The 27,104-nt window shown below is 36.5% G+C and overlaps 1 protein-coding gene across 6 annotated transcripts in view; it reads left to right on the top strand.

The window, feature by feature from the left end:
* Window positions 1-27,104, top strand: part of Appl (amyloid-beta-like protein) — a 320,865-nt gene that overhangs the window by 288,123 nt on the left and 5,638 nt on the right. For 2 of the 6 annotated variants that reach the window (XM_088257169.1, XM_088257168.1), the window contains exons 5-10: window positions 18,491-18,730; window positions 19,398-19,732; window positions 21,047-21,301; window positions 22,681-22,941; window positions 24,806-25,000; window positions 26,099-26,377. In XM_088257169.1, the coding sequence (XP_088113295.1) occupies window positions 18,491-18,730; window positions 19,398-19,732; window positions 21,047-21,301; window positions 22,681-22,941; window positions 24,806-25,000; window positions 26,099-26,377 (1,565 nt within the window). Of the gene's footprint in view, window positions 1-18,490; window positions 18,731-19,397; window positions 19,733-21,037; window positions 21,302-22,680; window positions 22,942-24,805; window positions 25,001-26,098; window positions 26,378-27,104 lie in introns of all 6 variants that reach the window. The other 4 variants (XM_088257166.1, XM_088257167.1, XM_088257171.1 and 1 more) reach the window with 3 other exon arrangements.

Raw genomic sequence — 27,104 nt, 5'->3', positions numbered from 1 at the left:
TTTCAGATGCCTTTTTTTGGGTTATTATGCTTAGTGTCGTAAAGACTTTGGCCGTCGTTTTAAATTTCAGTATCTATCTTCATGGCTGATGTTGTAAGTGTTGATAAATATCATAACTGCGATTGTGCATATATACATGTAACTCTTTTTACACTATTCATAGTTTTTTTCGTAAGGTTAGAACTTTGGGAACGTTCCCATGAATTCCATTATCTTTCAGCCATTCCTTAGTTTTATCGTACCGAAAGTTCACGTACAGGTGAATTGTGTAGAATATAATGTTAGCTTAGATGTATATTACGAATAGTGCCTTCGGTACATACTGCAGGATGTTTTTAATGAGTTCACAAGGAAAATTGCGCTTCAGCGGGGGTCGTTCGTTTAAGCGTGCGGGAAATTCTAGGAAGATAGTCTATTATCTTCTTTGCATATTACATTAGAACATGAAATGAGATAGCTATCTTATCGGATTGTATTATCACGCTTTTTCTACCATACAAATTGTATAAATAACAAATAAATAAAACCCTTTCCGCACCCCAATGGTGCATAGGGCACTGTGTCTTATAAACGCAGTGTTATCATGATCGTTTACACATGAAGGAAAGGTGATCAGCCCTCCGCTTCAGGTACCAGTCCATGGTAATATTGAATAAATATTACAGTGATAAAATCACTTATATTTATTTTTACCCCCTTGGGAATCGAACCCGGGACCTCCAGAACGGTGCTGACCATTACACTACGGAGGCGGACAGAAAATACAAATTGTATACTTAAAGTTAAGTAAGCGAGTCATCATATATTAGTTTGTGGTGAAGTATATTTTTGATTGATTGGAGCATTTAATCACTGTTCTAGAACCCCCAGGTTCAATTCCCATGAGGGTAAAAAAAAAAGCAGTTCTTTTTTACTCCGATATTTATTTAAATATTAACTTGCTCTGGTACATGAAGCGCAGGATTGATTGATCACTCATAGGCTGGTTTAGTTGATCACTTTACACACGTGTAATTTTCTACCCATGATTGACAACCATACTACTAAAATTTTTGGAACTTCTAGATATATTGCTCAATATCGTGACACAGTATAAAGTATTTTATTTATTGTTTCGGCATTAACTTTGCGGTAAGACATGTTACAAGAATTAAAGTATGTTAGAATAAGATAAGGTTTTATTAAACAGAGAATCTTTTTATTTGTATGATATATCCGAATCCTGGATTATATTCACATACTTGAGACCCGCCTGAGAGCATTATTTTTATTTTTTTATATAGCTTATAATTTGACCAGTTATTTTATTTACAACATTTTGAGTGTGTCCAAGTACTTGTTTACAAATCTGGATTATCTTTACTTAAAAAATAAATTAAAAGAACCCTTATCCGCACCCCAATGGTGCATAGGGCACTGCTTCATATAAACGCAGTGTTATCTTGATCGTTTACACATGAAGGAAAGGTGATCAGCCCTCCGCTTCTGGTAGCAATCCAGGGTAATATTAAAAAAATATTACGGTGAGAAAATCACTTATATTTATTTGACCCCCCCTGGGAATCGAACTTGGGACCTCCAGAACGATAGCCGAGAGTGCTGACCATGATAATACGGAGGCGGATAGACTATCTTTACTTAGGAGTTATATATTTGTGATGTATTGTAATAGTTGTTATCTGCTAGTATTGCACGAGGCTTGACACTCCAATTAAAAATAATACGTATTTGACGTCTACAGAACGAGGTGCTTCTGAACATTCACGTTTTATATTATTATATTATTTTCCCGCCGTACATGTTGAGTTATATAGCTTTTCATGTTGCGAAATTGCATTTCTCTTTTACGGGGACCCGCGAATGATAAAACTGGAATTTATCACTCGGCATATAATTTGAACGGTCCCGAAATGACATCCGCTTCACATCTCTGGAGGAAGGATATTTGATGCACATAGCGGAATAAAACCAACTTCCGTGGTATTAAACTGGTCAAATTGTTGGCTAAAATAATACAATTGAAAGGATATTTTCTCACGTATCTCATGTATGTGATAGTGTCCGAATTCTGGATTGTATGATGTTTCTCATATAATTCAGGATTTAGACCTCACATACAAATCAAAGAGTTTCTTAACAAAATTTTTAGTTTGTCCAAATACTTGTCCACAAATCTGTTTTATATCCAATGATAAGAGTTATTTTTCACACTATTTTTTGACATCTCAACATAGATGGAGAAGAATATGGAAGTCTGATCATTTACGAGGCTTACGACTGTCATAGGCTGTTTTAAGTTATTAATTTACACACGTGTAACATTCACAAATTCTATCTATGATTGACAACCACATTACTCAAATTCTTGGAATTTCTATAGTTTATGATCCAATATCGAAATATTGTACAAGAATCACTAGAATTTTCACTAGAGACATCTATTGGTGAGATGAAGGACCTCACATATAAATATAAGAGTTTCTGTTCAATAAAAAAGCATCCCACCAATAGATGTATCTAGTGAAAGTTCTAGTGATTCTTGTACAACGTTTCGAAATTGGACTATACATATGTATAACTTTCATGAATTTGAGCAGTGTGGTTGTCAATCATGCGTAGAATTGGTGAATTTAACGCGTGTGTAAAGTGATCACTTAAAACCAGACTATGACGGTCGTAAGTCCCGTCAATACCCGGACTTCCATAATCTTCTCCATCTATGTTGAGATCTCAAAAATATATATAAACCTGATATTGTCCCTCACCCGGTAGAACGTAAAACGAGAATATGAATTATATTTCATGTCTGTAATTTCTGAAGTTGGAACAAACCCTGCCGTCTTCTACATGTAGTACGGCAAATTTTAAAACTCGAAGTGCTTTTCTTGAGATTGTCTGATATACTGCCTGTGTTGGAATAACTTTCGAGGATTGAGGTTTCGAGTTAAAATTTTCTTACCCTGTTCTTCGCACTACTTACTCGGTTTATCGCTGCAAAGCTGTTTCATTTGTTTGAGGCTTGAATATTTTGTTACAATTTCTGAATCCTACATAATTTATTAACCCGTGTGTTGAAATCTACACATGTACGAATAAATTGTGTTAATTAATATTAACTTTTTAATGATTCTACTTTATATCTGTTAATAGCATCTCTTTTTGCGATTTTAAAAGAAAATTATAAAATATTACAAGCATTGTTTAGTTTGTGGTATGGTAATATAACACTCTTCTTATCATTCATCGTTCTTTTAGTGTAATACCACTTTTAAAAAAATTAAGTGGTATTACACAAAAGGAATGATGAATGATAAGGAGACTGTAATATTATAGTTGTCTCAACTAGAGACGAAGATGGATGTTTACACGTATTTTTATACGAAAGAAGGAAGTCCGAGCTTTTCAGGTCTTACAACCTGGCATTTGGTTGGCTTAAGTGATCACTGTGTAACGTTCACCATTCTGTCCTTTATTTGCATTCAACATCGTAGTGCATTCGTTATAGAAAAATGCATGTATGTATATATATGCAATGTTGTTAGATTTTTTTCCTTTTTTAACGAATATCTCGTTAAAAGTCGGTTTAAAGTCCCTCACGCTTTCCTCTTATAAACATATTCTTCTCACCCTTATCCTTATCCAGTAGTGCATAGGGCACTGCATCATTTATAGCCAAATATGAGGAAAAGTCCGTCTTTGGTCGGTTGGAAGATATTGCTTTTTAGCAATAAGCCCGCCAATGTACTTTTTATTTTCTGTACATGAAGTTTAAAATAAATAAATAAATAAATAAAAAGGCGATCAGCCTTGCGCTTCAGGCAGGATCAGTCCAATGCAATTTTAAATAAATATTAGGTTGAAAAAACACTTTTATTTAAAATATTTTGACCTTCTTGGATCGAACGTGAACGTGTTGACCCTACACTACGAAGGCGGACCAAATTAAAAATACAAAAATATGTATAAATCTTTGATCTGAAAGTAGCTTTATCTTTTGTTTTCTTCTTGTTTTATTGGAAAAAACTGCTTAAATTGTTTTTCTGTCTCCATTTTCTCGCGTGAATGAGTATCTCGAACTCGGGAAACGCGTATTTTCCCGATTGATGAATTCGGGTGAGCCAATTATGGATGTGATTTATATGTGTCGTAGGATCTGGAGCAGGGAGGCGGGAGGCGGCGGGGGAAGGGGGGGGGGTGAAAGACAGAGAAATGAGTTGAAAATTTATCAAACGTCTTGGGATTCCAGCTGCCAAAATCCTACCATCCTTTTATGGTATTGCGGAAAAACTAGATGTGATCTTCCCTTTTCAAAATTTTCCGTTGCTCAGAGATTCGTTTGGAATAGTATGAGTTTTGCCATCTTTTAATTTTTTGTTACAATATACATAAAATTTATATATTAAATGTTAAAATTTTTAGAGTCTACTAAATTGCATTTTATTGTTAAAAACACATAAAAATAATATGTGGCAGTTGTTTCGCCTTTTTATGGCATTTTCAAACTTACGTCGTAAAATACAATTTAGTAGACTGTACAAAAAAATCAGCGTTTGATTTTAACATTTAATAAATAAATAAATTAATACGGAGTTCCACAATTTAAATGCCAAATCTATGAACAAATAAACTTTTTATGTATTATTACTTGCCATGCATTAATGAAAAAAAAGATAATTCGTTTTTAGTTGGTTGGAAAAGATTGCTTTTTAGCAATTAGCCAGCAATTAATGTATATATATATATTTTGTACAAGAAGTTTAATAAATAAATAATTTACGGTAAATGAAATAAGTATGAATGTACGTTTTCCCATTTTAAATGATTTTACTTTATATTTTCCTTAATGTGATACCCGAGGAAATTTAAAATATTTTCATCGATTGATTCGGCAGTCACTTTGTGGTAATATCTACATATCTATTTATTTAAATTTTACTTGGTTAATATCAGTATTTCTTAAAATCTATTGTGACTCGTGTTTCGATGCATTTCGCATCATTTTAAAATTTGGTGTTTGAAAATGGTGCGGAATGCGTTGAAACACCCGTCACAATAGATTTTAAGAAATAGTGGTATTTGCCAAGTAAAACTTGATTTGAAAATTAAAAAATACTTTCTAGAACTATCAAGAACCTTTAAAAAAATCACAATAAAAAAACCTTTAATTGTTTTTATCGAGATCGTGTTACATTTGTGTGGAAATATCGACTTTTACACTTAGCTCCTTATTCTTTGAAAAAAAAAAACATCTCGACTTTCGTTTTTTTTATGACCTCGATGGAAAGTGTAGTCTACTCTGTAGACAGTAATAAATTTCAAAGTGACATTGAGAAAGTTCACATTTATTTGCCAATTTAGTTCACCCTTGTCCATTTGTATTTTGCAATGTCATTGGATATTATTAAGGATAATGAAATATTGTTTTTGTGTCAAAATTTTTCTTATTTAGTATAAAATTGTTATAACGTCTGATGACAGTACCTACTGCTGACGCTATTTTTTTTAAAGGTTGTGGATTAAACTCAATTTACGGCATACATAATGCAAGGATTGATAATGATATAGAAAATAGTGTGAATGCTAGAACTGAAATCGGTTACAGCAAATAAAAACCAACTAAGGGCGTTTGTCTACTACACGGAATTTTACCGTCCGGCACGTCAGTTATCGTTTTAAAACGATGATTGGCTTGGATTAGCTTGTGCTTTTGTCCATCTTTCTTCGGATCGGTGCTCTTGATCGGTGCGTGTAAATTCGATCACGCTAATCTGTCGTAGTCGCTTTCATTTTTCAAAACAGGACTGCAGGACGGTAAAATTCCGGGTAGTGGTGGTGACTGACCGGAGCCGTCGTAACGTAACACGTTACGATGCGAGCATTCAGGCAGTCAGTACAGCGAGCCGAGCGCTCCATCCATAGTTTCGGATGCTCGCCGCGAGCGATGTTACGACGTCACGTTACGACAACATGTTCCGGTCAGTCACCACCCTAATGTATGGTAGTAAAGCATGGAGTTGTCAAAAGAAGGATGAAGGTAGACTGAGTTCAGTCGAGTATTTTTTTTCGTTTTGTCAAAAAACATTCCCTAAACATATTATAATAATTGACTTATAATAAAAGTAAATACACTACTAAAGGTTTCTTTTTAACAAAAATGTTTTAATAAAATACTTCATTTCATATTTCCTATATTAAACTTTTTAAGGTTCTATCTCCTCGATATTCGATTGCGAATAATATTATTATTACTTTTTCAATAAACTTTTCTTAACATATGCGTTTTCTGGAATCATTTTTCTTACATTATTCATTTTCTAGATATTCCTCAGTTCAATTATTCATGTATGAAAATGATATATCCTTGGACCTTATTCTTGAATCTCATTCGGTATTCGAATGGGTTAAAAATTATTTTGAACCTCTTTCTGAATTGAATGTCGCTGCTCCTTGAGCACTCTCTCTGTACTTTGTCGTTATGACGACATTTTTTCAACTTCTTTTTAATACTCAATATGGCGTAATATACTATATCAGATATGGGAGCGTTTTATTAGTAAATTACTTGAAATCAAAGTGATCGTATTACGCTCTAGGTGCCCATGGATATGAATTCAATGTTACAGTGTAAAGTACTATTTTTTGACATCTTAACGTAGATGAAGTATGGAAGTCTAGGTATTTATAGAGCTTACGTCCTGTCACAAGCTGGTTTGAGTGATCTTTATACACATGTAACATTCCACAATACTCAAATTTAAATCTTTGAAAATAATATTTAAACTTACTCCACGTAGATGGTGCTGCGAACTCGCATGTGTTAGAAGGTGTCAATCAAAGGATAAGTTCCGAAATTAGAGTACTGTGATTTTCAATCATGGGAAGAATGGTGAATGAACACATCGATCTATTCATCCAGCCGGTGATGGTCGTAAGCCCTGTAAATACCCAGACTCATATTCTTCTTCATTTATGCTGATATATCAATATAAAGAAATATCTTCAACCTTCAACGTCCCAAAGACCCAACTCTTAAATTTAGAATTAGCTTCACGTACGCTGTTTGAAAATGATTCGGAACGTATCGAAACACGTGTCACAGTAGATTAGAAGAAATAGTGGTATTTACTAAGTAAAACTTTTATTAAGAATGGATAGATTTTACCACAAAGTGATTGCCGAATCAATTAATGAAATTAAAGAAATATATGTATATCTTAAATATAACTCCTAAGTGTACAAAACTAAGCTTTGTGAACATTGAATTGGACACACAAAATACCGTATTAAACGCTTAATATCAACGGTGATCTATCTAGGAGTCACTCCAGTAACCTAATCCTAGGTAAATACCGCACTATCCACTACACTACAGAAGCAAACTGTCTCCAGTTTACCCTGCGCGATTTGTCTCTACGCGAGTACGTATATCGATCCGTATTCGAGAATAGACCGTTCCTTGGATGGATTTTTGATTAATGAATTCGTATACCATATACCTTCCTTCTCGTATGTTCTCCTATTGTAACATACTCGTATAGTTGCGGGTTCATTATAGATTGTCTCCCTTTGTACATGATACCCGCTTTGAAGGAAGTTCCCTGTAGCCGAGCTGCCTGCCTTTGTCCGATGTTTGTTTTCGCCATGTTTTCCTTTAATTAGTAGTACATTATTTCACTCCCCCGGGCGCCTCCGCTCGCTGGTTCGTTTTCCCATCAATATTGCTCTTTAGTTCGTTCCCCATTAATGTTTCTCTTTAATTTCGACTACTTTCAAATAAATCGTTTAAAAAAATTACAGCTGAAATACTACCTAGCGAGTTCGAGTAACATTTTGAGTGTATCCAAATACTTGTTCACAAATCTCGATTTTCTCCAATTATAGGAGTTATTTTTTTAATTATTTTTTGACATCTCATCAAAGATGAAGAAGAATATAATTTTTATTTATTTTTAGCCCCGTAAATGCCCAGACTTCCATATTTTTCTTCATCTTTTATGAGATGTCAAAAATATTATAGTTTATTTATTTATTTGCTGTTTGAACCATTCATCACATCGATCTAGTTTATTTTTTGCAGCGTAAATGGTCCATTTCATTTAAAACTATTTTTTAAATATATTTTTTCAAACGCTTTCCTAAATTTATTAGATAGGTACATTAAAAAAAAACAGTATATAATAAAAACTATTTACCACACTTATTTTTATCACAAATTCTATCAATGACAACAGCCTACGACAAAAAACTTGTCAGGTTGTGATCCCGTGGTTAGTGTCGGCGACTCTTGAGTCAGAGTTTCTGGGTTCGAACCCAGTCTACCAAAATTTGATCCATATTTTTAAGAATGAGCCGCTTAGGCCCACAGAAATTGTATAAATTTGAAGTATTTTTGTAAATAATAAACTCACAAATCTTTCTCTTTGTTTTTTAATAAAAAAAGAAGGTCAATCACTTATGACGTTTTCTCAGACATGTTATTGATTTGTGATGTCATTATTTCTGTCTTGTTTCTTTGAATCGAATGTGTAATAGTGTCGATTTTTGTGATAATTTGATTCGAGCACTCTATTATGACGAGTCGATGGTGGCGATCGATTTTCATAGCGCGCAATGATCAGCCACATACAAAATAAATAGTAATTTCCTCGAGTTTCCCAGAAACGTGCATAATTTATTCAAAACAACTCGGGCTGCCACGCTTTCCTGGGGTAGCCACCCCCTCCCCCCCTCGCGGAGTACGTACTAGCCACTCACGTGACCGCGTTATTACCCTCGTTTGAAACTGCAAACTGATATATGCATGTATATTTGAATGCGCCCCCAACCCAATAAACTGCATCGCTTCATCTTGAATCCGCTGCTTTGAATATGGGATATTCATTCGCATAAACCTGTGGTCGGCAAACTTATTAGCCAAAACCAAATATACACATCGCAACGATTAAAAATTCTCTTGAAAGCCAAATCCGTATGCAATTCTCGTACACCTTTATACAGGTACCTTTTTACAGGTACACTTAATAAAAAAATATTTCACACTCAAAAAGGATTTTATTTAAAGATAAAAAAAGAACATCTTTTAAAAGTACCTATGGTGTCCTAATGGACAAAACTTAAAATAAAGCATTTCAATAATAAACAATAAAATATTTATTTATTATTATAAGAAAAAGTTTATTTTTTAACCTTTAATGAACTCTGCGTATTGCAAATAATGTCCTCGCATCTCCTTTGAAAGTTTGATCAAGTCAGGCTTGTATGTCGAAGAAGTTATAACATCAAAAAACACTGAACATCACTGTCATATTAAGTCTTAAATTTTTTTTAATTAAAAGATAAATATTTGTGTTTTATTTTTTACAAAAATACATCTATTTCATACTATTTTTGTGAGACTAAGAGCGGCTCATTATTAGAAATTGGTATCATATTGCGGTAGACAAGGGGTTTGAACCGAGAAATTCTCACTTAAGAATCCGCGACACTAACCACGGGACCACAACCCGACAATTTAAAATATATATATATATAATAAATGAAAAATATTTGTGTTTTTATTGTTTACACAAATATTTCAATTTCATACTATTTCTGTGAGCCTAAGTAGCTCATTATTAGAAGGCATCAAATTGTGGTAGGGTGGTTCGAACCGAGGAACTCTAACTCAAGAGTCCGCGACACTAACCACGGACCACAACCCGACGCATTGATTTAGTATGAAAACAGTCTGGCAAATGAGGTACTTTAGCAAATAAAGCAACTATTATCTGTGGTCCTTACATAGAATTGCTCGTAAAGTTGAAATAAACATGTCGAGGAGGACCGTTTCTTTTCTGAATTTGCGCGGGAACAACGAGAACGGCCAGAGCTTAAGGATCGTTATTTTTATAAGCCCCGTGAATTCAAGTCGGTAAGCAGTATCCATTTCGCCTTTATGGGTTCACGGTCCGCGGCTACACCCCTGCCGTGGAATGCCCGTCGGACGATCGTAAAAGTTAAATTCCGAATCCAACTTTTAGATTCTAAGAGTTCTGTTTCCCTGATACTTTTGTGCGAAAATCTACTCGGGTACGTCTAAATAACGTACAATCTCGGATATTACACATGAAAAAATGTTTTATGTCAACCAACGACTTCGATGCGGTAGATAACAATCTATTTCCGAACTTGGAAATTGTTTATTTTCTTATTATATTATTTGGCCCTATTCTTTCAGCAAGTTTATTGAAAATTCCTTGTTTTTTCTCTATAATTTTTTATTTTTTATTTAATTTAGTTCGCTTTTATCAGTTAGAATAAAATTTACAACGGACACAATCTAAAATTATAAATCTTGGTCCAAAAGAAAATTTCATTGGATATAGAATCAATATTTTTCACACCGACACTGTAGGTCGATATAACAATATTATAGGTAGAATATAATAACAACTCGGCTGTCCAAACTCAAAACACAGTAAGGGACATTTTTTTAGTAGTATGTTTTTTTTGCATTTTTGGACTAAGTAGATGCTACTTAGTCCAAAAATACAAAAAAAAAGTACTACAAAAAAATGTCCCTTACTGTGTTTTGAGTTTGGACAGCCGAACTACACATGTAGTTTTTTCCACATTACTTTTATTTGAGCAGCGACCGGGTTTCGTCGTAACCGACGTCATCTGACTGCTGTGAGGCTAGATAAAAATGTCAAATATCCAAAATTCTATATCTATCAAATAACGATTAACATACGAAAGGAATTCAACAATAGTGCATATACTCGTATATGGTACATCAGAAAAATTAATGTAATACAGATGTTCAACAAAACGTACTTGGTGAACGTTACAATAGTATATAAAGTGATCACTTAAGCCTAAGCAAAGCCCTGTGATGCTCAGAATTCCATCTTCTTTCGTATAAAAACGATAGGTGCTTTATCTCGAGTTGACACTCCTACAATATGGACACAGAATCGTTGGATACAGAATTATCGTTTATTTTATTAGTCAGCATGTGATGTGACAGGTGAATTTAAAAGTTGATTTTATTAACGAATTTTCACTCATTTAGTGTCCATTCAATCAACGATAAAATAATTCCTTATAATTCGGTTATACTGAAACTAAAAATAATTATAGTAACCCAAGTTTGATCTGAAATACCTGAAGTAAAAATATATCGACAAGTAAAGTTAATCTTTTTCTTAAGTTTCGTTGCTGCAAAGAAAGGTAGAAAAGTGTTGTTTTCGCTACTTTTCCGAGGCACCATTAAATGTTTAACCATGGTATTTTAAGTATTTCTACGTGAATTACTCCACGTAGCGACTGCGGAGCTTTCGTCCATAAAGCTTCGGGAGTGGAGAGGCCTTTGAAAGGCTAAAGCTCTTAAATAAACAGTTGCTAAGTAAGTCAACACGACGCCAGTCGGCTAGTCCCATCCGGCGCTAACTCTTTAGCGGGACTCGACTTATTCCCGGTGCATGTCGAGTGTGTAGTTATTACGCCACTGTTCCACACACTAACTACATATGTAGGTACTAACTCGCACTAAGTTAAACTGCATGTGATACGCTTTAATCAACGCGCACGAGTAAACTGACCATATTTCTACATTTTTGACATCTCAACATAGATGAAGAAGAATGTGGAATTGTATACGTACCTACATGCCCCAATAAGGCCATGTATTCGTTAAGTCGCAACTTTATTTTCTCATATCCCGGGTTACATTTTACGTAAATTATATATTTCCTTAAAACATCGATTTTGGACTGGATACAGAAGTTTTTCGTCGAAATAATTATATAATAATTAGCAAAAAATATATTTTTCTAAAAAGCAAAAAAATATATCAATAAACGTTTTGAAGCACACGACCAGCCCTGAACGCGGCTGAACGCATTCTGATTTGAACACTTGATACAAGCTTGAGATCTAAACCTTAACTTTTGTTTTCTCCCGTAAATTATTACGACACATATTACAACTATTATTAGAGTCTAAAAATCAGTGTTTAATATATTATTAGATTAAAACCAATATTTTTAGCTTTTCCGCTTTATTTTTATTTGACCAGCGACCGGGTTTCGTCGTTACCCACATCATCAGACCAGTCTGATGATGTCGGTAACGACGAAACCCGGTCGCTGGTCAAATAAAAATAAAGTGGAAAAGCTAAAAATATTGGTTTTAATCTAATAATATATTAAAATGCAATTCCATCACGAAGTGTCAGTGGATAATATAAATCAGTGTTTGATTTTAACATTTGATATATAAAAGAATGTGAGAGTCTGCGTAATTACAGGGCTTACGACTTGTCATAGGCTGGTTATGTGATCAATTTAATGTATTGAAAATAAGAAATTATTATTGATTTTAATTATTATTAATTGAAGAATGAAAGGTTTTCTCTAAAATAATAGTATAATTTTGTTATTTCATTTCCGCTTACAAATGTTATTTGTATTTCATATAATATTTTTTTTTTTTTCAATTCTTTAATGAATTTTAACCAATTTAATGTTGATGACTGATTCCTATTCCTGTTCACAAATTAGAATAAATGAATACGTGTTTTTTTTATTATTGGAAAGGAAAATATTTGCAGCGAACTCACACATGAAGCGATGTGAGATTTATATGACATGTGTGAGCTCTAAAAATTTGAGTACCTAGTCAATCATACTTAAACCACCGCACACCTTAACACCTTTACAGCTTAATCCAGCCTATGACAGTTCGTAAGCCCTGTGTATATCCATATTCTGTGACTTCCATATTCTTCTTCATCTATACTTGAGATGTCATAAAGTTAGTTAGTTTTATATATATTTGTATTTGTATTTGTCCGCCTCCATAGTGTAGTGGTTAGCGCGCAAGGCTACCATGCTGGAGGTCCCGGGTTCGATTCCCAAGAGGATCAAAATAAATATTACTGATATTTTAGTCTAATATTTATTTAATTAACCCTGGACTGGTACCAGAAGCGGAAGGCTGATCACCTTTCCTTAGTGTATTTAACGATAAAGATAACACTGCTTCTATATGATGCAGTGCCCTATGCACCATCGGGGTGCGGATAAGGGTTAGAAGAAGAAGATATTTGTATTTAGATGGCAGTAAGTGCTGCTTTCTACATAAATTACTGGTTCAATCGATGTGTACTATACAGATGTTATCGGTACGCGGTGCATAGCCCTCGCAATATATGACTGCGAGTGCATCCAGCCCCATCCACCTTGCCTTCGATTATCGGAGTAATTTATTTAGTCTGCACTCTCCTCTTCCGGACTCGGCTTAATTACTTCCTCTCTTACATAAACTGCTCGTGTACAAGTTCCGCTGGGAGTCGGAAACGGGAGAGGAGATAAAAGATACGAGCGCACTTGAATGTAAGGAAAGTAAATAAAACCAAGCGCTTTCGTGTTGTAAGGAGCGCTATTTTAGCGTTGGAGATTTGGTAATAATATCGACTTTAGACATCGAAGGAATGAACTCTATCTACTGTGATTAAAAAAAAATGATCTTGTAAAAATTTATGGGATCTATGTCCGCCTCCGTAGTGTAATGGTCAGCACGCTCGGCTATCGTACTGGAGGTCCCGGGTTCGATTCCCAGGGGGGTCAAATAAATATAAGTGATTTTTTCACTCTAATATTTATTCAATATTACCCTGGACTAGTACCTGAAGCGGAGGGCTGATCACCTTTCCTTCGTGCGTTAGCGATCAAGATAACACTGCGTTTATATGATGCAGTGCTCTATGCACCATTGGGGTGCGGAAAAGGGTTTAAATAAGAAAAAATATTTTGTACTGACATTTCATGGTGGAACTGCATTTATATTATAAAATAACGAGTATTATGTTTTTTACACATTTATTTTATTTGACCAGTGACCGGGTTTCGACGCTACCGATACCGGTCTGATAAACGACGAAACCCGGTTACTGGTCAAATTTATTTGACTTTTTATTTTATTTTGATAAATGTGTTAAAATTGTATAAAGTTGTTGTTTTATTTTGTCAAATTTATTTTGTACTTCAAAGAGGATTCTTTGGTTCTGTTGACATAGAAAATATTTCCATCTTTAAACCCTTATCCGCACCTCATGGTGCATAGGGCACTGCATCATATAAACGTAGAGTTTATACCTTGACCATTAACACATGGAAAGAGGAAAACATTTTGTTCACAAATCTGGATTATCTCCGTATAGAAGTTATTTTTTACATTTTTTACATCCCAACATGGATGAAGATTTGTCCGTTTGAAAGTCTGTTTTTTTTCGTATTTTCCCACTAACACATGAAAAGAGGAAAACATTTTGTTCACAAAACTGGATTATCTCCGTATAGAAGTTATTTTTTACATTTTTTACATCCCAACATGGATGAAGATTTGTCCGTTTGAAAGTCTGTTTTTTTTCGTATTTTCCCACTAACACATGAAAAGAGGAAAACATTTTGTTCACAAAACTGGATTATCTCCGTATAGAAGTTATTTTTTACATTTTTACATCCCAACATGGATGAAGATTTGTCCGTTTGAAAGTCTGTTTTTTTCGTGTTTTCCCATTAACACATGAAAAGAGGAAAACATTTTGTTCACAAAACTGGATTATCTCCGTATAGAAGTTATTTTTTACATTTTTTACATCCCAACATGGATGAAGATTTGTCCGTTTGAAAGTCTGTTTTTTTCGTGTTTTCCCATTAACACATGAAAAGAGGAAAACATTTTGTTCACAAAACTGGATTATCTCCGTATGGAAGTTATTTTTTACATTTTTTACATCCCAACATGGATGAAGATTTGTCCGTTTGAAAGTCTGTTTTTTTCGTGTTTTTCCCACCCGCATCTACGTATCCAAAAGAAAATATGCATAAAATGATATTCCACGTTAGAAACGAAATGTGTAGTCGACAATCTGGTGAACGTAGCTTTCCGTATTACTTGTGACCTTGCCAGGATCGGCTTTCTACCCCTAGGACAATTTTCTTCTCGTTTCAAGGATTTCCCTCCCCCTTTGAATAGCAAATTGCCTTCGCCGCCGCGTGAGCAGGATTTTCTTTTATGCAAAACCTTATATTGCCGAAGGCTGTATATCATATTTTACAACCGTTTCCCGCGTCGAAAGCCTTTAATTTCACTATTTCGTAATATCTCACGTTTTGTGCCGTACAAAAGATAATGTACGGAGCACTTTAACGTATCGTGTACGACGTTAAATTATTCACGTATCTCATATTACAATATTACATTTTTTTAAAAGCTAAACCCGTATAAATTTTGGCTCGTGTTATTAAAACATTCTCCTTTTGGATGCTGTATCGCTGTATGATAGAGTTACGAATGCGTGTGTAATGTGCAATGAATGCTATAAGTATAGTGTTATAGCGAGTCATTTTATTCGAGATGCTTTGAAAAATTCGGAATTCATCGAAAGGATGGTATTCCAACTCTGTTTTTCTCATTTTTTATTTCAGCTTTAATTTGAATTTACGGAACCATCGAAACACGTGTCACAATAGATTTTAAGAAAAAATGACATTCACAAAGTAAGACTTTAATTTAAAATGGATAGTTTTTACCACAAAGTGACTGCCGAATCAATTAATAATAATAATAATGATATATCTTTAGTCCAGCTTGACTAAGTGGTGGGTGCAATACTTAGTCAGCCATATATATTTTATATTTTTTTTTAATAAAATGAAATTATAATAATAAACAAATAAAAATAATGAAAAGAAACGGCGAAAGAAAAAAAAAGAAAATTCGGAGAGATGTAGATTAAGATTAGCTCTCTGGCAAACGCAGCAGCACTGTGCTCCAGTGCTGCCACATGTCCAGCCCCCATCTGTGCTCCACAAGCCGCTTTATGATGAGGTTGAAGCTCTTCATCAGCCTCTCCCGGAAGCATGCCACTCGGTGCCTTAATAGGCTATCCCAATGTGGTAGGCAAAATAATGTTAATGAAAATATAGCCATTAACACCTCGAGTGTCGAGTATTTTTTATAGTTTAAAAAATCTTTGTAAAACTTTCTTGTCACTATCGGCGCGGGGTTTGAGGTTTTCCCAAAACACTTTGTGTATTATTATAAATCCACGCCTCAGGGGTTGGAAAGGGTGGTACACTGTCCTGCCGAGCCGGGGGTGACTCACGGGCGCCGCGCGGTCGGCGGGAAGCTGGCACCACCCTAGCATGGTTTTATAACAAACTTCACTTGTATTTTATTGTTAAAAAAAAACATAAAAATTAATATTGTGACAATTGTTTCGCCTAGTTATGACTATTTCAAACTAATATTGTCACAATATTAATTACAATCGTCACAATATTAATTTCAATGCAACATTTTGAGTGTGTCCAAGTACTTGTTCACAAAATCTGGACTATCTCCAATCACAGGAGTATTATAAGCTTAAATGATAAAATAGAAAATGATATTTCCTGGCGTTTCTCATGTGTGTGATTATAATCCAGGATTCAGACCTCACATACTAATAAAAGAGGTTCTTCTCAATAGAAAGCTTATTTTCATCTCACCAATAGATGTCTCAAGTGAAGTTCTAGTGATTCAAGAACAATGTTTCAAAATTGGTTCGTATATATATATATATATATATATATATATATATATATATATATATATATATATATATATATATATATATATATATATATATATATATATATATATATATATATATATATATATATATATATATATATATATATATATATATATATATATATATATATATATATATATATATATATATATTTATATATATATATAGATCTTCCCAGAATTTGAGTGGTGTGGATGTCTAACGGGTAGAATTGGTGAATAATGACACGTGTGTAAAGTGATCACTTAAACCAGCCTATGACGGTCGTCAGCCCCATAAATGCCCAGACTTCCATATTCTTTTTCATCTTTGATGAGATCTCAAAAAATAATATGAGTTATGTAGTTAGTTTAAAAGCTCATTGTTTCAAATATTGAATATTGTTACTTATTAACAGGAGTTATTTTTCATATATCAATCCAGGATTCGGACCTCACATACTAATATAAGAATTTCTGCTTAATAAAAAGTTCTTCATCTCACCAATAGATATCTCTAGTGAAGTCCCAGACTTCCATATTCTTCTTCATCTTTGATGAGATGTCAAAAAATAATTTTAATGTGTTTTTCAACAATAAAATACAACTTAGTAGACTCAAAAAATCTGTGTGTTGATATAACAATTAATACGCGAATGACCTAGATATTGGAATTAGGATTTTTTTTCGATCGATTGTTGTAATATCTATTGACGACATTTCGGAATGGAGTAGATAGTATTTTTAGTCGACTTGATACCGCTTGGGCCGGGCTGGGTGCCCCCCTAGCTAGCCGCAGACTGGGCCACCGCGAGAGGCCTCCGCGCCGCCACCCCTACCCGTGACACACGCCTACGCTCTACCTACGTAGGTACCTACGCCGCCGGTGAATCACTCCGACATATCGATCCTTCCGAGGGCCTCTTCAATCATTGCTCCGAACCTCGGCCTTACGAAATTATTCAAAAAATACATATTCATTTTCGGTGTTTACTCTGCAAATCTCTTTATCAAACCCAAAACTTTGAGACTGGGTAATTTATTATTTCTGCCCTTGGGGGCATTTATAATGGAAAACGGTTTTAATTAACTCTCTTGATGGTAAAATATTGCGTAATTTTTCAGGTTTAAAAAAAATATATTCTCGAAATGTCTTCAGTTGAATTTTGAAACCCTCAATAACCCTTAATATTTTTCAGCTTAATCCATAAAGTCTCTAACTCTATGCGGGCTTAGTTTAGTCTATGGAGAGGGTAAAAAAATATAATTTAGCCTTTAAGCGAAATTTATCGATCCAGAAAACACGCTGGCTATAGTCCATATGTAAGTAGGAATTCTTCAAACCCTCATCCGCACCCGATGGTGCATAGGGCGCTTCATTATATAAACGAAGTGTTATCTTGATCGTTAACACATGAAGGAAAGGTGATCGGCCCTCCTCTTCAGGTACTGGTCCAGGGTAATACATATTGAATAAATATTACAGTGAAAAAAATCGCTTATATTTATTTGACTCCCCCTGGGAATCTAGCCCGGGACCTCCAGTACGGTAGCCGAGCGTGCTGACCATTACACTACGGAGGCGGACAAATGTCTTCAGTACCTACTTTGTTTAATTTGAAAAAATCTTTACTTTAAAAAATGAAGCTTTTGGACTAAATCGGATGATTCATTTTAGCCACCTTGATTCTGTTTGTTTACTGCAGCTGTCGAGTTCACAAATGTTAAATATGATTGACGTACGACGCCATGTGCACAAATTATAACATCTTCCGATAGGGTGGTTAATTTTGCGCCACCCTGTGTATTATGACGCTTGCTTATCAGTACAAAAAAATATTTTATTTTTAATTTTAATAATTTAAATTTATCGTCTCTCTTGTTACAGACAATCTGAAAGTGAAGAAGCCAATCGACCTTGACCTCTTGAAGCCGGAATCCGACCTGCTGAAGGATGACGACATACTGGCCGCCGACGGCGCCGGAGACGGCGATGCGGTTGATGACGCCATCGATGATGACGGAGACGACGATGATGACGATGACACCGAGGATATTGACGAGGAGGAGGATGACCAGGAGATGGCGGACGAACCTCTTTCCAACAATGGCGGAACGGGATCAGATGGTTCGTTTTGAGCATTATATTTGATGTTATCAAACCAATTGAGAGAAAAAAATGCACTCTAAAATTGAATCTAAAGGTGGAGACTGACCGGAGCATTTCGTCGTAACATAACGTCGTAACATCGCTCGCGGCGAGCATCACCGAGCATCCGAAACTATGGATGGAGCGCTCGGCTCGGTATACTGACTGCCTGAATGCTCGCATCGTAACGTGTTACGTTACGACGAAATGCTCCGGTCAGTCTCCGCCTTAACCTTACTTTTACAAATGTCAATTGCCTTTTTCGACCAAAAGTATCATTCGTGTTACCTTTTAGTACTTTCGTTGTTCTTCGTTTTCTTATTTATTATGCTGCTTGTGGCCGTCCTTAGTAGGCAGCAGGGGTGGCCGTACAGGGCTTCGCGCTAGGAAAAAAAATTACATCTTTGGGTTAAAGTAGGAGATTGTTTTTCTCTTAATGATTAGCCTCCTGCGATGTTGATTCCCAGCTATCAATCCACCTCTTCGGTGGTCTGCCCGGGAGTCGTCTACTTACTTTGGGGTTAACTTTGCAGTGCAATGTGGGGGAGTCTGGATGGTTCTGTTCCTGGCAGACCTTCATTTAGTTGCCTCATCATTGAGCATGTAAGAAGAGGTGACTCTCGTAATTAAATATTTGGATTTTCAGACGAAGATGACATCGACGACACGGCCGACGTGGACACGGACGACGCGGACGACGACTACGACGACGACTCGCGCGAGGAGCTGGACTCCGGCGACGACGCGTTCGGGCGTTGGGACGGGCCCGCCACGACAGGCGTCTCCACGGGCGCGCCGCCGACGCCGGCGCCCACCGCGCCACCCAGCACGGCCGAGGCCAGCACGGCGCCGCCCGCGCAGCCCGCCCAGCCCGCGCAGGCCGCCACGCAGGATCCGTACTTCACGCATTTCGACCCGCGCATCGAGCACCAGAGCTTCAAGGACGCGCAGCAGCGGCTGGAGGAGACCCACCGAGAGAAGGTTGGCACCGTTCCACCCTGCATCAACACTCTCCGACTATCTGCTTACCTCTCACTCACTGCGCACCTCACAACAGTCATGAGATGCTCAAACCATATAGTCATGAGATACTCAAACTTTATAGTCATGAGATGCTAAACTATGACTAGGCAACTGAAAGGCCCAGCATTTGTTCAGTGGCAACATGACTAAAAAAAAAAAATTTGGAAATTTTACAGAACAGTACAGTACATAAAAACATTTACAATAATGAATAACAGAAAAACAGGTATTTGTAACATTCCACTAACAAAATTTCACATATCGCTCACTCCTTTCAAGAATGTCATGAATCAAAAAACTTGATTTTTCAGGAGAACATTTTTAAAGTTTAAAAATATAATAATACAACGTATTAAAAATAACTATCAAGCCACTTTTTGAACTTTTTACTGTGCAACAGATCTTTTAGGTAAAACTTGAAGGTTTTTTCTCCATTTGAAAAATATTTAGTATTTTTTAAAAATAATTAAACAATACCTTTTCTTCAAAATGCAAAAACAAGACTTTCTGCCCTGTAGCGGGTAAATATTAAGTTAAAAATATGCTGCTCCTGCTGGGATATAGTACATTTTCTGGGCATTCCGAAAACATGCACAACTGAAAATTAACGATTTTTGATTTATGACGTTCTTGAAAGGAGTGAGCGATATGTCATTAAATATAAATATCTGGAAGAGGAGCGGGAGGAAGGAAAAGGGGAAAAGGGAAAGATTATAGCTCTAGTCCAAGACAAATTATGTTAAAAAATATATTGCACCTGATAAAACGAGAACAAATAGAGAATAACCTTTAAATGTAGAAAAAACTAGCACGCACTTATAACATTTTTGTGGTGTAAATCAGTCCACCGTTGTGACCAAGATTTGCTGCGTCTTACGCCTTATCTCTTCATTCCTTACAAAGTCAAACCACCGCATGCCTAAAATTCTTTGCAGACACCTATTTTCAAAGCTGCTCTGTGCCCTTGTAAGGTGCCATATTTCGCAGCCGTTTAAGTGAATTGTCTAGCCTCCGTAGTGTAATGGTTAGTGTGTTTAGCTACCGTGCTGGAGGTCCCAGGTTGAAAATAAATATTCACTCTATTATTTATTTAATTTTACCCTGGATTGGTCTTTGAATCCCAGGAGTGATCGATCACCTTGCCTTCTTGTAAGTAACATTCAAGATAACACTGATAACACTGACGCAGTGCCCTATGCATCATTGGGTGCGGATATAATAATTAATAATTAATTATAATTAATGTCCGCGCCTGCCCCGCAGGTGACGAAGGTGATGAAGGAATGGGGCGCGCTGGAGGAGCGCTACCAGGAGATGCGCGCGCAGGACCCGCGTGGCGCGGCCGGCTTCCGGCGCCGCATGACGGCGCGCTTCCAGGCCGGCGTGCGCGCCCTGGAGCGCGCTGGCGCGGCCGAGCAGCGCCGCCTTGCCGCCCTGCACCAGCAGCGCGTGCTCGCGCACATCGCGCAGCGCCGCCGCGACGCGCTCGCCTGCTACACGCGCGCGCTCGCCGACGTGCCGCCCAATGTAACTATCCGCCCCTACATCAAATTATAGCAACCTAAGAGCGCTTTTTACTGTCCGGCAGTCCGGTTAGTATAAAAAAAACGGATGATTGGCTTGTGCACTTGTCCATCTTTCTCTGGATTGGTGCGCTAGATCGGTGCGCGATCACAGTGTGCGTGAACTCCATCACGCTAAACTGTCCTTTTTGAAAAAACTGGACTGGGACAGTAAAATTCCGTGTAGTGTGCAACTTCCCAACGCATCCCATGCGGGGCCTATCGAGCGCGAGTAGATGGGTGTCGCGGGCGTATTCCGCTCACGTAACGCATGAATTGCAACCTACACGCAAGCGCTTGACTTGCCGCCCAACGTGACTATCCGCCCCTACATCATATTATAGCAACCTAACATATCCCATGCAGGGTCAATCAAGCGCAAGTTAATGAGTGTAGCAGGCATTTCAATCGGGACATCATATAAATCCTTTCCGATAAAAAATTTTAACTTATTGAAAATCCTCAAACCCTTATCCGCACCCAATGGTGCAAAGGGAAGTGCATCATATAGAAGCAGTGTTTTCTTAGTTAACATATGAAGGAAAGGTGATCAGCCCTGCGCTTCAGGTACCAGTCCGGGGTAATATTGAATAAATATTAAAGTGAAAATTGACTTATATTTATTTCATTACCCCCCTGGAAATCAAGTCCGGAACTTCCATTACCGTAGCTGAGTGTGCTGACCATTATACTACGGAGGCAGAATATAAACACTCACTTAAAATATGATGTTTTTTTATGAATTGTAAAATTATATTTTCTAGTGTACACTTAATAATTTTCATATATAAACTGAAAATAATTAAACACTATAACACTAATGATCAAAAATCAATAAGTATCGGGTCGTGGTCCCGTGGTTAGTGTTGCGGACCCTTAAGTCAGAGTTTCTTGGTTCAAACCCACTCTGCCACATTTTGATACCTATTTCTAATAATGAGCCGCTTAGGCTCACAGAAAAAGTATGAAATATTTGTGTAAATAATTCAATTCAAACCCTTTTCCGCACCCCAATGGTGCATAGGGCACTGCATTATATAAACACAGTGTTATCTTGATCGTTAACACACAAAGGAAAGGTGATCAGCCCTCCGCTTCAGGTCCAGGATAATATTGAATAAATATAAGAGTGAAAAAATCACTTATATTTATTTGACCCCCCCTGGGAATTGAACCTGGGACCTCCAGAACGGTAGCCGAGCGTGCTGACCATTACACTAAGGAGGCGGACAAATAATAAAAACACAAATATTTCTCCAAACCATTTCAGTCATTTTTTGACCAAACCACACATTTGAATACATAGCCGTCTTGAATTTGAAGAATGTTACTGACGTATAACAGTATCTGTCCCATTACCAGACGCACCGCGTGCAGAAGTGCCTGCAGAAGCTGCTGCGCGCGCTGCACAAGGACCGCGCCCACGCGCTGGCGCACTACCGCCACCTGCTGGTCGGCGCCCCCGAGGCGGCCGCGCAGGAGCGCCCGCGCACCCTGGAGCGCCTCGTTGACATCGACCGCACCGTCAACCACAGCCTGCAGATGCTCCGCCGCTACCCCGACCTCTACAGCAAAATTGGGCAGCTGATGGACGACTACATACAGGTACTAGCGCACTGGGCCGAATGAAATATGGCAGAGAGAATTCAACGCCACACCACTCTGTCTTTGCAAACATTCTTCGCTTCTTCTACATTCATGCATCTCCTCATACATACCCGACCATTATTACTCCTGACCCGTTCGTTTTCAAATATTTGATATACCTGATTGTGCCAAGTTTTCCTCAGTCTTCCTCTGCTTCTTTTTCCAACTACATTTGCCTCATAAATTTGTTTAACCGTTCTTTCCTCACTCATACGTTCCACATGTCCAAACTATCTCAACACACCTTTCTTAATTTTATCCTTGCATTTTTTCTTTATTTCATTATTCAAACATCTATGAAACATCGTTTTGCCACACATTCCTCTGAGGGATCGCATTTTGACAGCATTCAGTCTGCTTTCATCCTTTTTTGCCAACTCCATGCTTCGCTTCCATACATAAGGGTTGGAACCAGGACTCTGATAGATTCGCTGATAGATTTTTATTTGCTAAAACTGATTTTTTAACTCCTATGAACCTTGCATGTTGTAATCGTAGTATTTGGTAGTGGCGGTAATTTAATATTGTTATGTCTAAACAAAAATACAGAGACTGGGCCGGTTTTCACATTTTGCTATTCTTTAATAAATAAAAGTAAATATATGATCACATTATAATCAAAACAATAATTAGGGTTGAAAGCTTATTTTTTTAAAGCACATCATATCCTTAAATTTTGACTGTCAGCATAATCTAATAAAACAAAGGTTTAGTCATGCTTAAAGTGACCTAAATTTACAACACAGCATTTTGAGTATGTCCAAATACTTTCATACATACTTAAATACGTTCACAAATTTTACAAGTATGGGTTTCTCCACTATGGAGTTATTTTTTACATTTTTGCTATCTCAACATTGATGAAAAAAAGTCTGGAAGTCTGGAACCTGTCTATGATATCATAAGTTCTGTAAATACCAAGACTTCCATATTCTTCTTCATCTATGTTGAGATGTCAAAAATGTAAATTTATAAGCCAATAGAAAATCGAAAATTCACTGGAGGTAATTCATAGGTAGGTACGGATATAAATTATCATTGGAATTCTCACCATGTGTAACGGGGGAAGTTATGTTTGTTGCGAGTTTTGACAGATGGGTCTTGAGCGCTGGTAATCTATTCTTCTTCTGTGGTCTTAATCCTGTAGATTGGTCTGCAGAAACAAATGACATCTCCTTCGCCATTCCGGTTTATTATGTGAAACTCTCTCCAGCTCTTCATATGTTGAACAGCCCATGTCCTTATATGTAGCAAAGATATAAATACTTCTAAAAAAAACTGATCTTTCAACCCTAATTGTTGTTTTGATTATAATGTGATTATACAGTCGTGTGCCATATTAATAGACCCATCGAGTAAATAACAATACAGTTACAATTCTTTTGCTATCATTACCAATCATGTGAATTTTAAAATGTTTTTTAGCTAAATTATTAATTGTAGATGTATTACGCATTCAATCAAACAAATTTTAACATTCTAATAATTTTATTATGTTGACAAAAAAAAATACAATGCAAGATGTAAAATCAGTATTTTGTGTGACTCCTTTTGTGTTTTTCCAGGTGTGATAACTATCTTATAATGTTGTCAGAAGTGCTATCTTTTAATGTAATAAAAATACATTTTCAAATAATGCTGTTATTATGTTTTTTTTTTAACAAAATAAGTGATAATGAACACAATTACTGTGTTGGTTCTATTAATATGGCACACGACTGTATATTATTCACTTTTATTTGGTAGTTAACATAAGAATTGACCTATAAGCAAGATAAAAAATAGGGCAGACAGTTGACTGCGTGTGTGAATGTTCCTGCAGGCTCTGCGCTCCAAGGATGAGACACCCGGCTCCATGCTCTCCATGAGCCCCGAGGCGGAGGGCGCCATCCTGGACAAGTACCGCGCTGAGGTGGAGCGCAAGGCGGCCGACAAGGAGCGCACGCGAGCTGAGGAACGCGCACGCAAGGAACAGCGCGGCCGGCAGAGGGCCGACGTGCGCCAGGAGAGACATCGAGTATGTAGAATGGCCAGATTCATTATTTTTAATTGCACATTATCTATCTTTGCCTGGCATCGGCTGGTTAATCACGCCAATGATCAAAAAGTCACATTGTCAACGAATTATTAAATATGTTTCTCTTTCTTCTTCTCTAGCCTTTTAAAAAAATATATATTTAAAGGAATAATCCGCAAAACCTATATTTTTAGAAGATTGTCTGCAGGTAGGATAATAAGGATTGGGAATTTATATATTAATTTTAAATCAAACACAGATTTTTTGAGTCTACTAAGTTGTATTTTACACAAAAACACATAAAAAATTAATATTGTGACAATTGTTTCGCCTTGTTAGGGCATTATCAAACGAAAGTGAAGATCAAATGGACTACGGTCCTTATTTGTCACAATATTAATTTTTTATGTGTTTTTGTTAATAAAATACAACTTAGTAGACTCAAAAAATCTGTTTGATTTAAAATTAATACATAAATTAAAATGAAGTTCTACAAATTAAACGACAAATCAATAAATAAGGATAGGGAAGGTAAATGTGAAAATACATCACATATACCCAGACCAATTGAAAATATCCATTTCTTGAATATATTTTGCAATTGACGGGAATCGAACCCTCGACTACCAACTACCAACTACGCACAACTACCGTAATGAGTGGAGGCTTATTTAAAAAAAATCAGAAACTGAAACGCATACAAAGAGGTCTGCATTATTTCAACATCAACATGTACATAACCTCTATATATGCCACATGATGTAACTGATCTGTTCAATTCTTCAACAATATGAATATATAATTTATATTTAAAGCACTAACTTTGTGATTTTCCATTTTATAATTAAAATGTAACTTTGTTTTAAAATCACTATAAATATTTTATTGTAACTTAATTATGATTTCTACCGGTTTCGAAGCTAACCGCTTCTATATTAAGACTGATTAATACTAATATTAATCAGTCTTGATAAAGAAGCGGTTAGCTTCGAAACCGGTAGACATTATAATTAAATTATAATAAAATATTTATAGTGATTTTAAAACAAAGTTACATTTTAATTATAATATGATTATAATGTGATATTTTTTTGTCAGGTTGAAGCCGTTTTAGGAAAGAAAATGGCCGGCACATTCGAGCAGGAATCCCTGGAGGACGACGATGAGGACTCCCTGCTGGTGATCCCGCGCTCCGAGGAGCAGTCCCACGCCGCCACCGCCTCGTCCCCGGCTCCGTCCACCGCGCCCCCCTCTCCCTCGCCCACCGGCCAATCCCAGCCCCCGCCCTCCTCCGCCGGCCCCGCCCCCTCGCAGGCCACGCCCACCCCGCTCTACATGGCCGACAGGGACGTAGTCAGCAACACTCAGGACAGCCAGGTTAGAGATACGATAAAGATTGTGTGAGCATCTGTGTACCGGCCAACGTCGGGTTGAAATCAGATCTTGCTGGCTATTTTTTATTATTTTTAATTACCTTACGTCCAAGTGACTCTGAAATCTAGTTATGGCTTACCTTATCAAGGCCTCAATACCATTTATCGAGGCTTCAACTTTTATAGCCTATGCCTACTCGTGAGTGGATTTACTCTTTATGTTATAATTTCATGTAATTCATCAGTGAAAATTCTAGCGAAAAACACTCGCATCTGACTAAATAACTACTAATTCCTTTCACTGCCTACACCGGAGCACTTAGGAGAAAATTTAGTGGTAGTTTACATAGTTGTATTTATTTTGATTGGCAGTGACGGAGATATTGAAAGGTTTTAAATGTATATTCACAGTAAAATCAGAACAATATTCTTTCAAATATACTTTCTTTCTATAAATTTCGCAACTTAGTTCATAAAACAAACAAAAATATTATTTTGCAAGAGGTCTGTCAGGAAGCCTAGATGCTTCTGTATCAGATCTGGGAATGCGGTGGGACAGCTTTCATTATGATAAAGATTGTGATTGATAAAGATAAAGGTATTATCAAGATTGAGGGTCTGTCAGGAACCCTAGATGCTTCAGTATCAGATCTGAGAATAAGGTGGGACAACTTTAAATTTTTGATAAAGATACCTCATGAAATACTCAAAAGAGTAATGCCTCCCATAAT

Source organism: Brachycentrus maculatus, unplaced genomic scaffold (genome assembly GCF_059751285.1).
Source record: "Brachycentrus maculatus isolate JH-2025_06_01 unplaced genomic scaffold, ASM5975128v1 h1tg000071l, whole genome shotgun sequence".
NCBI lineage: Eukaryota > Metazoa > Arthropoda > Insecta > Trichoptera > Brachycentridae > Brachycentrus > Brachycentrus maculatus.
Note: the sequence above shows the minus strand (reverse complement) of the source record. Positions and strands in the feature narration are given on the sequence as shown.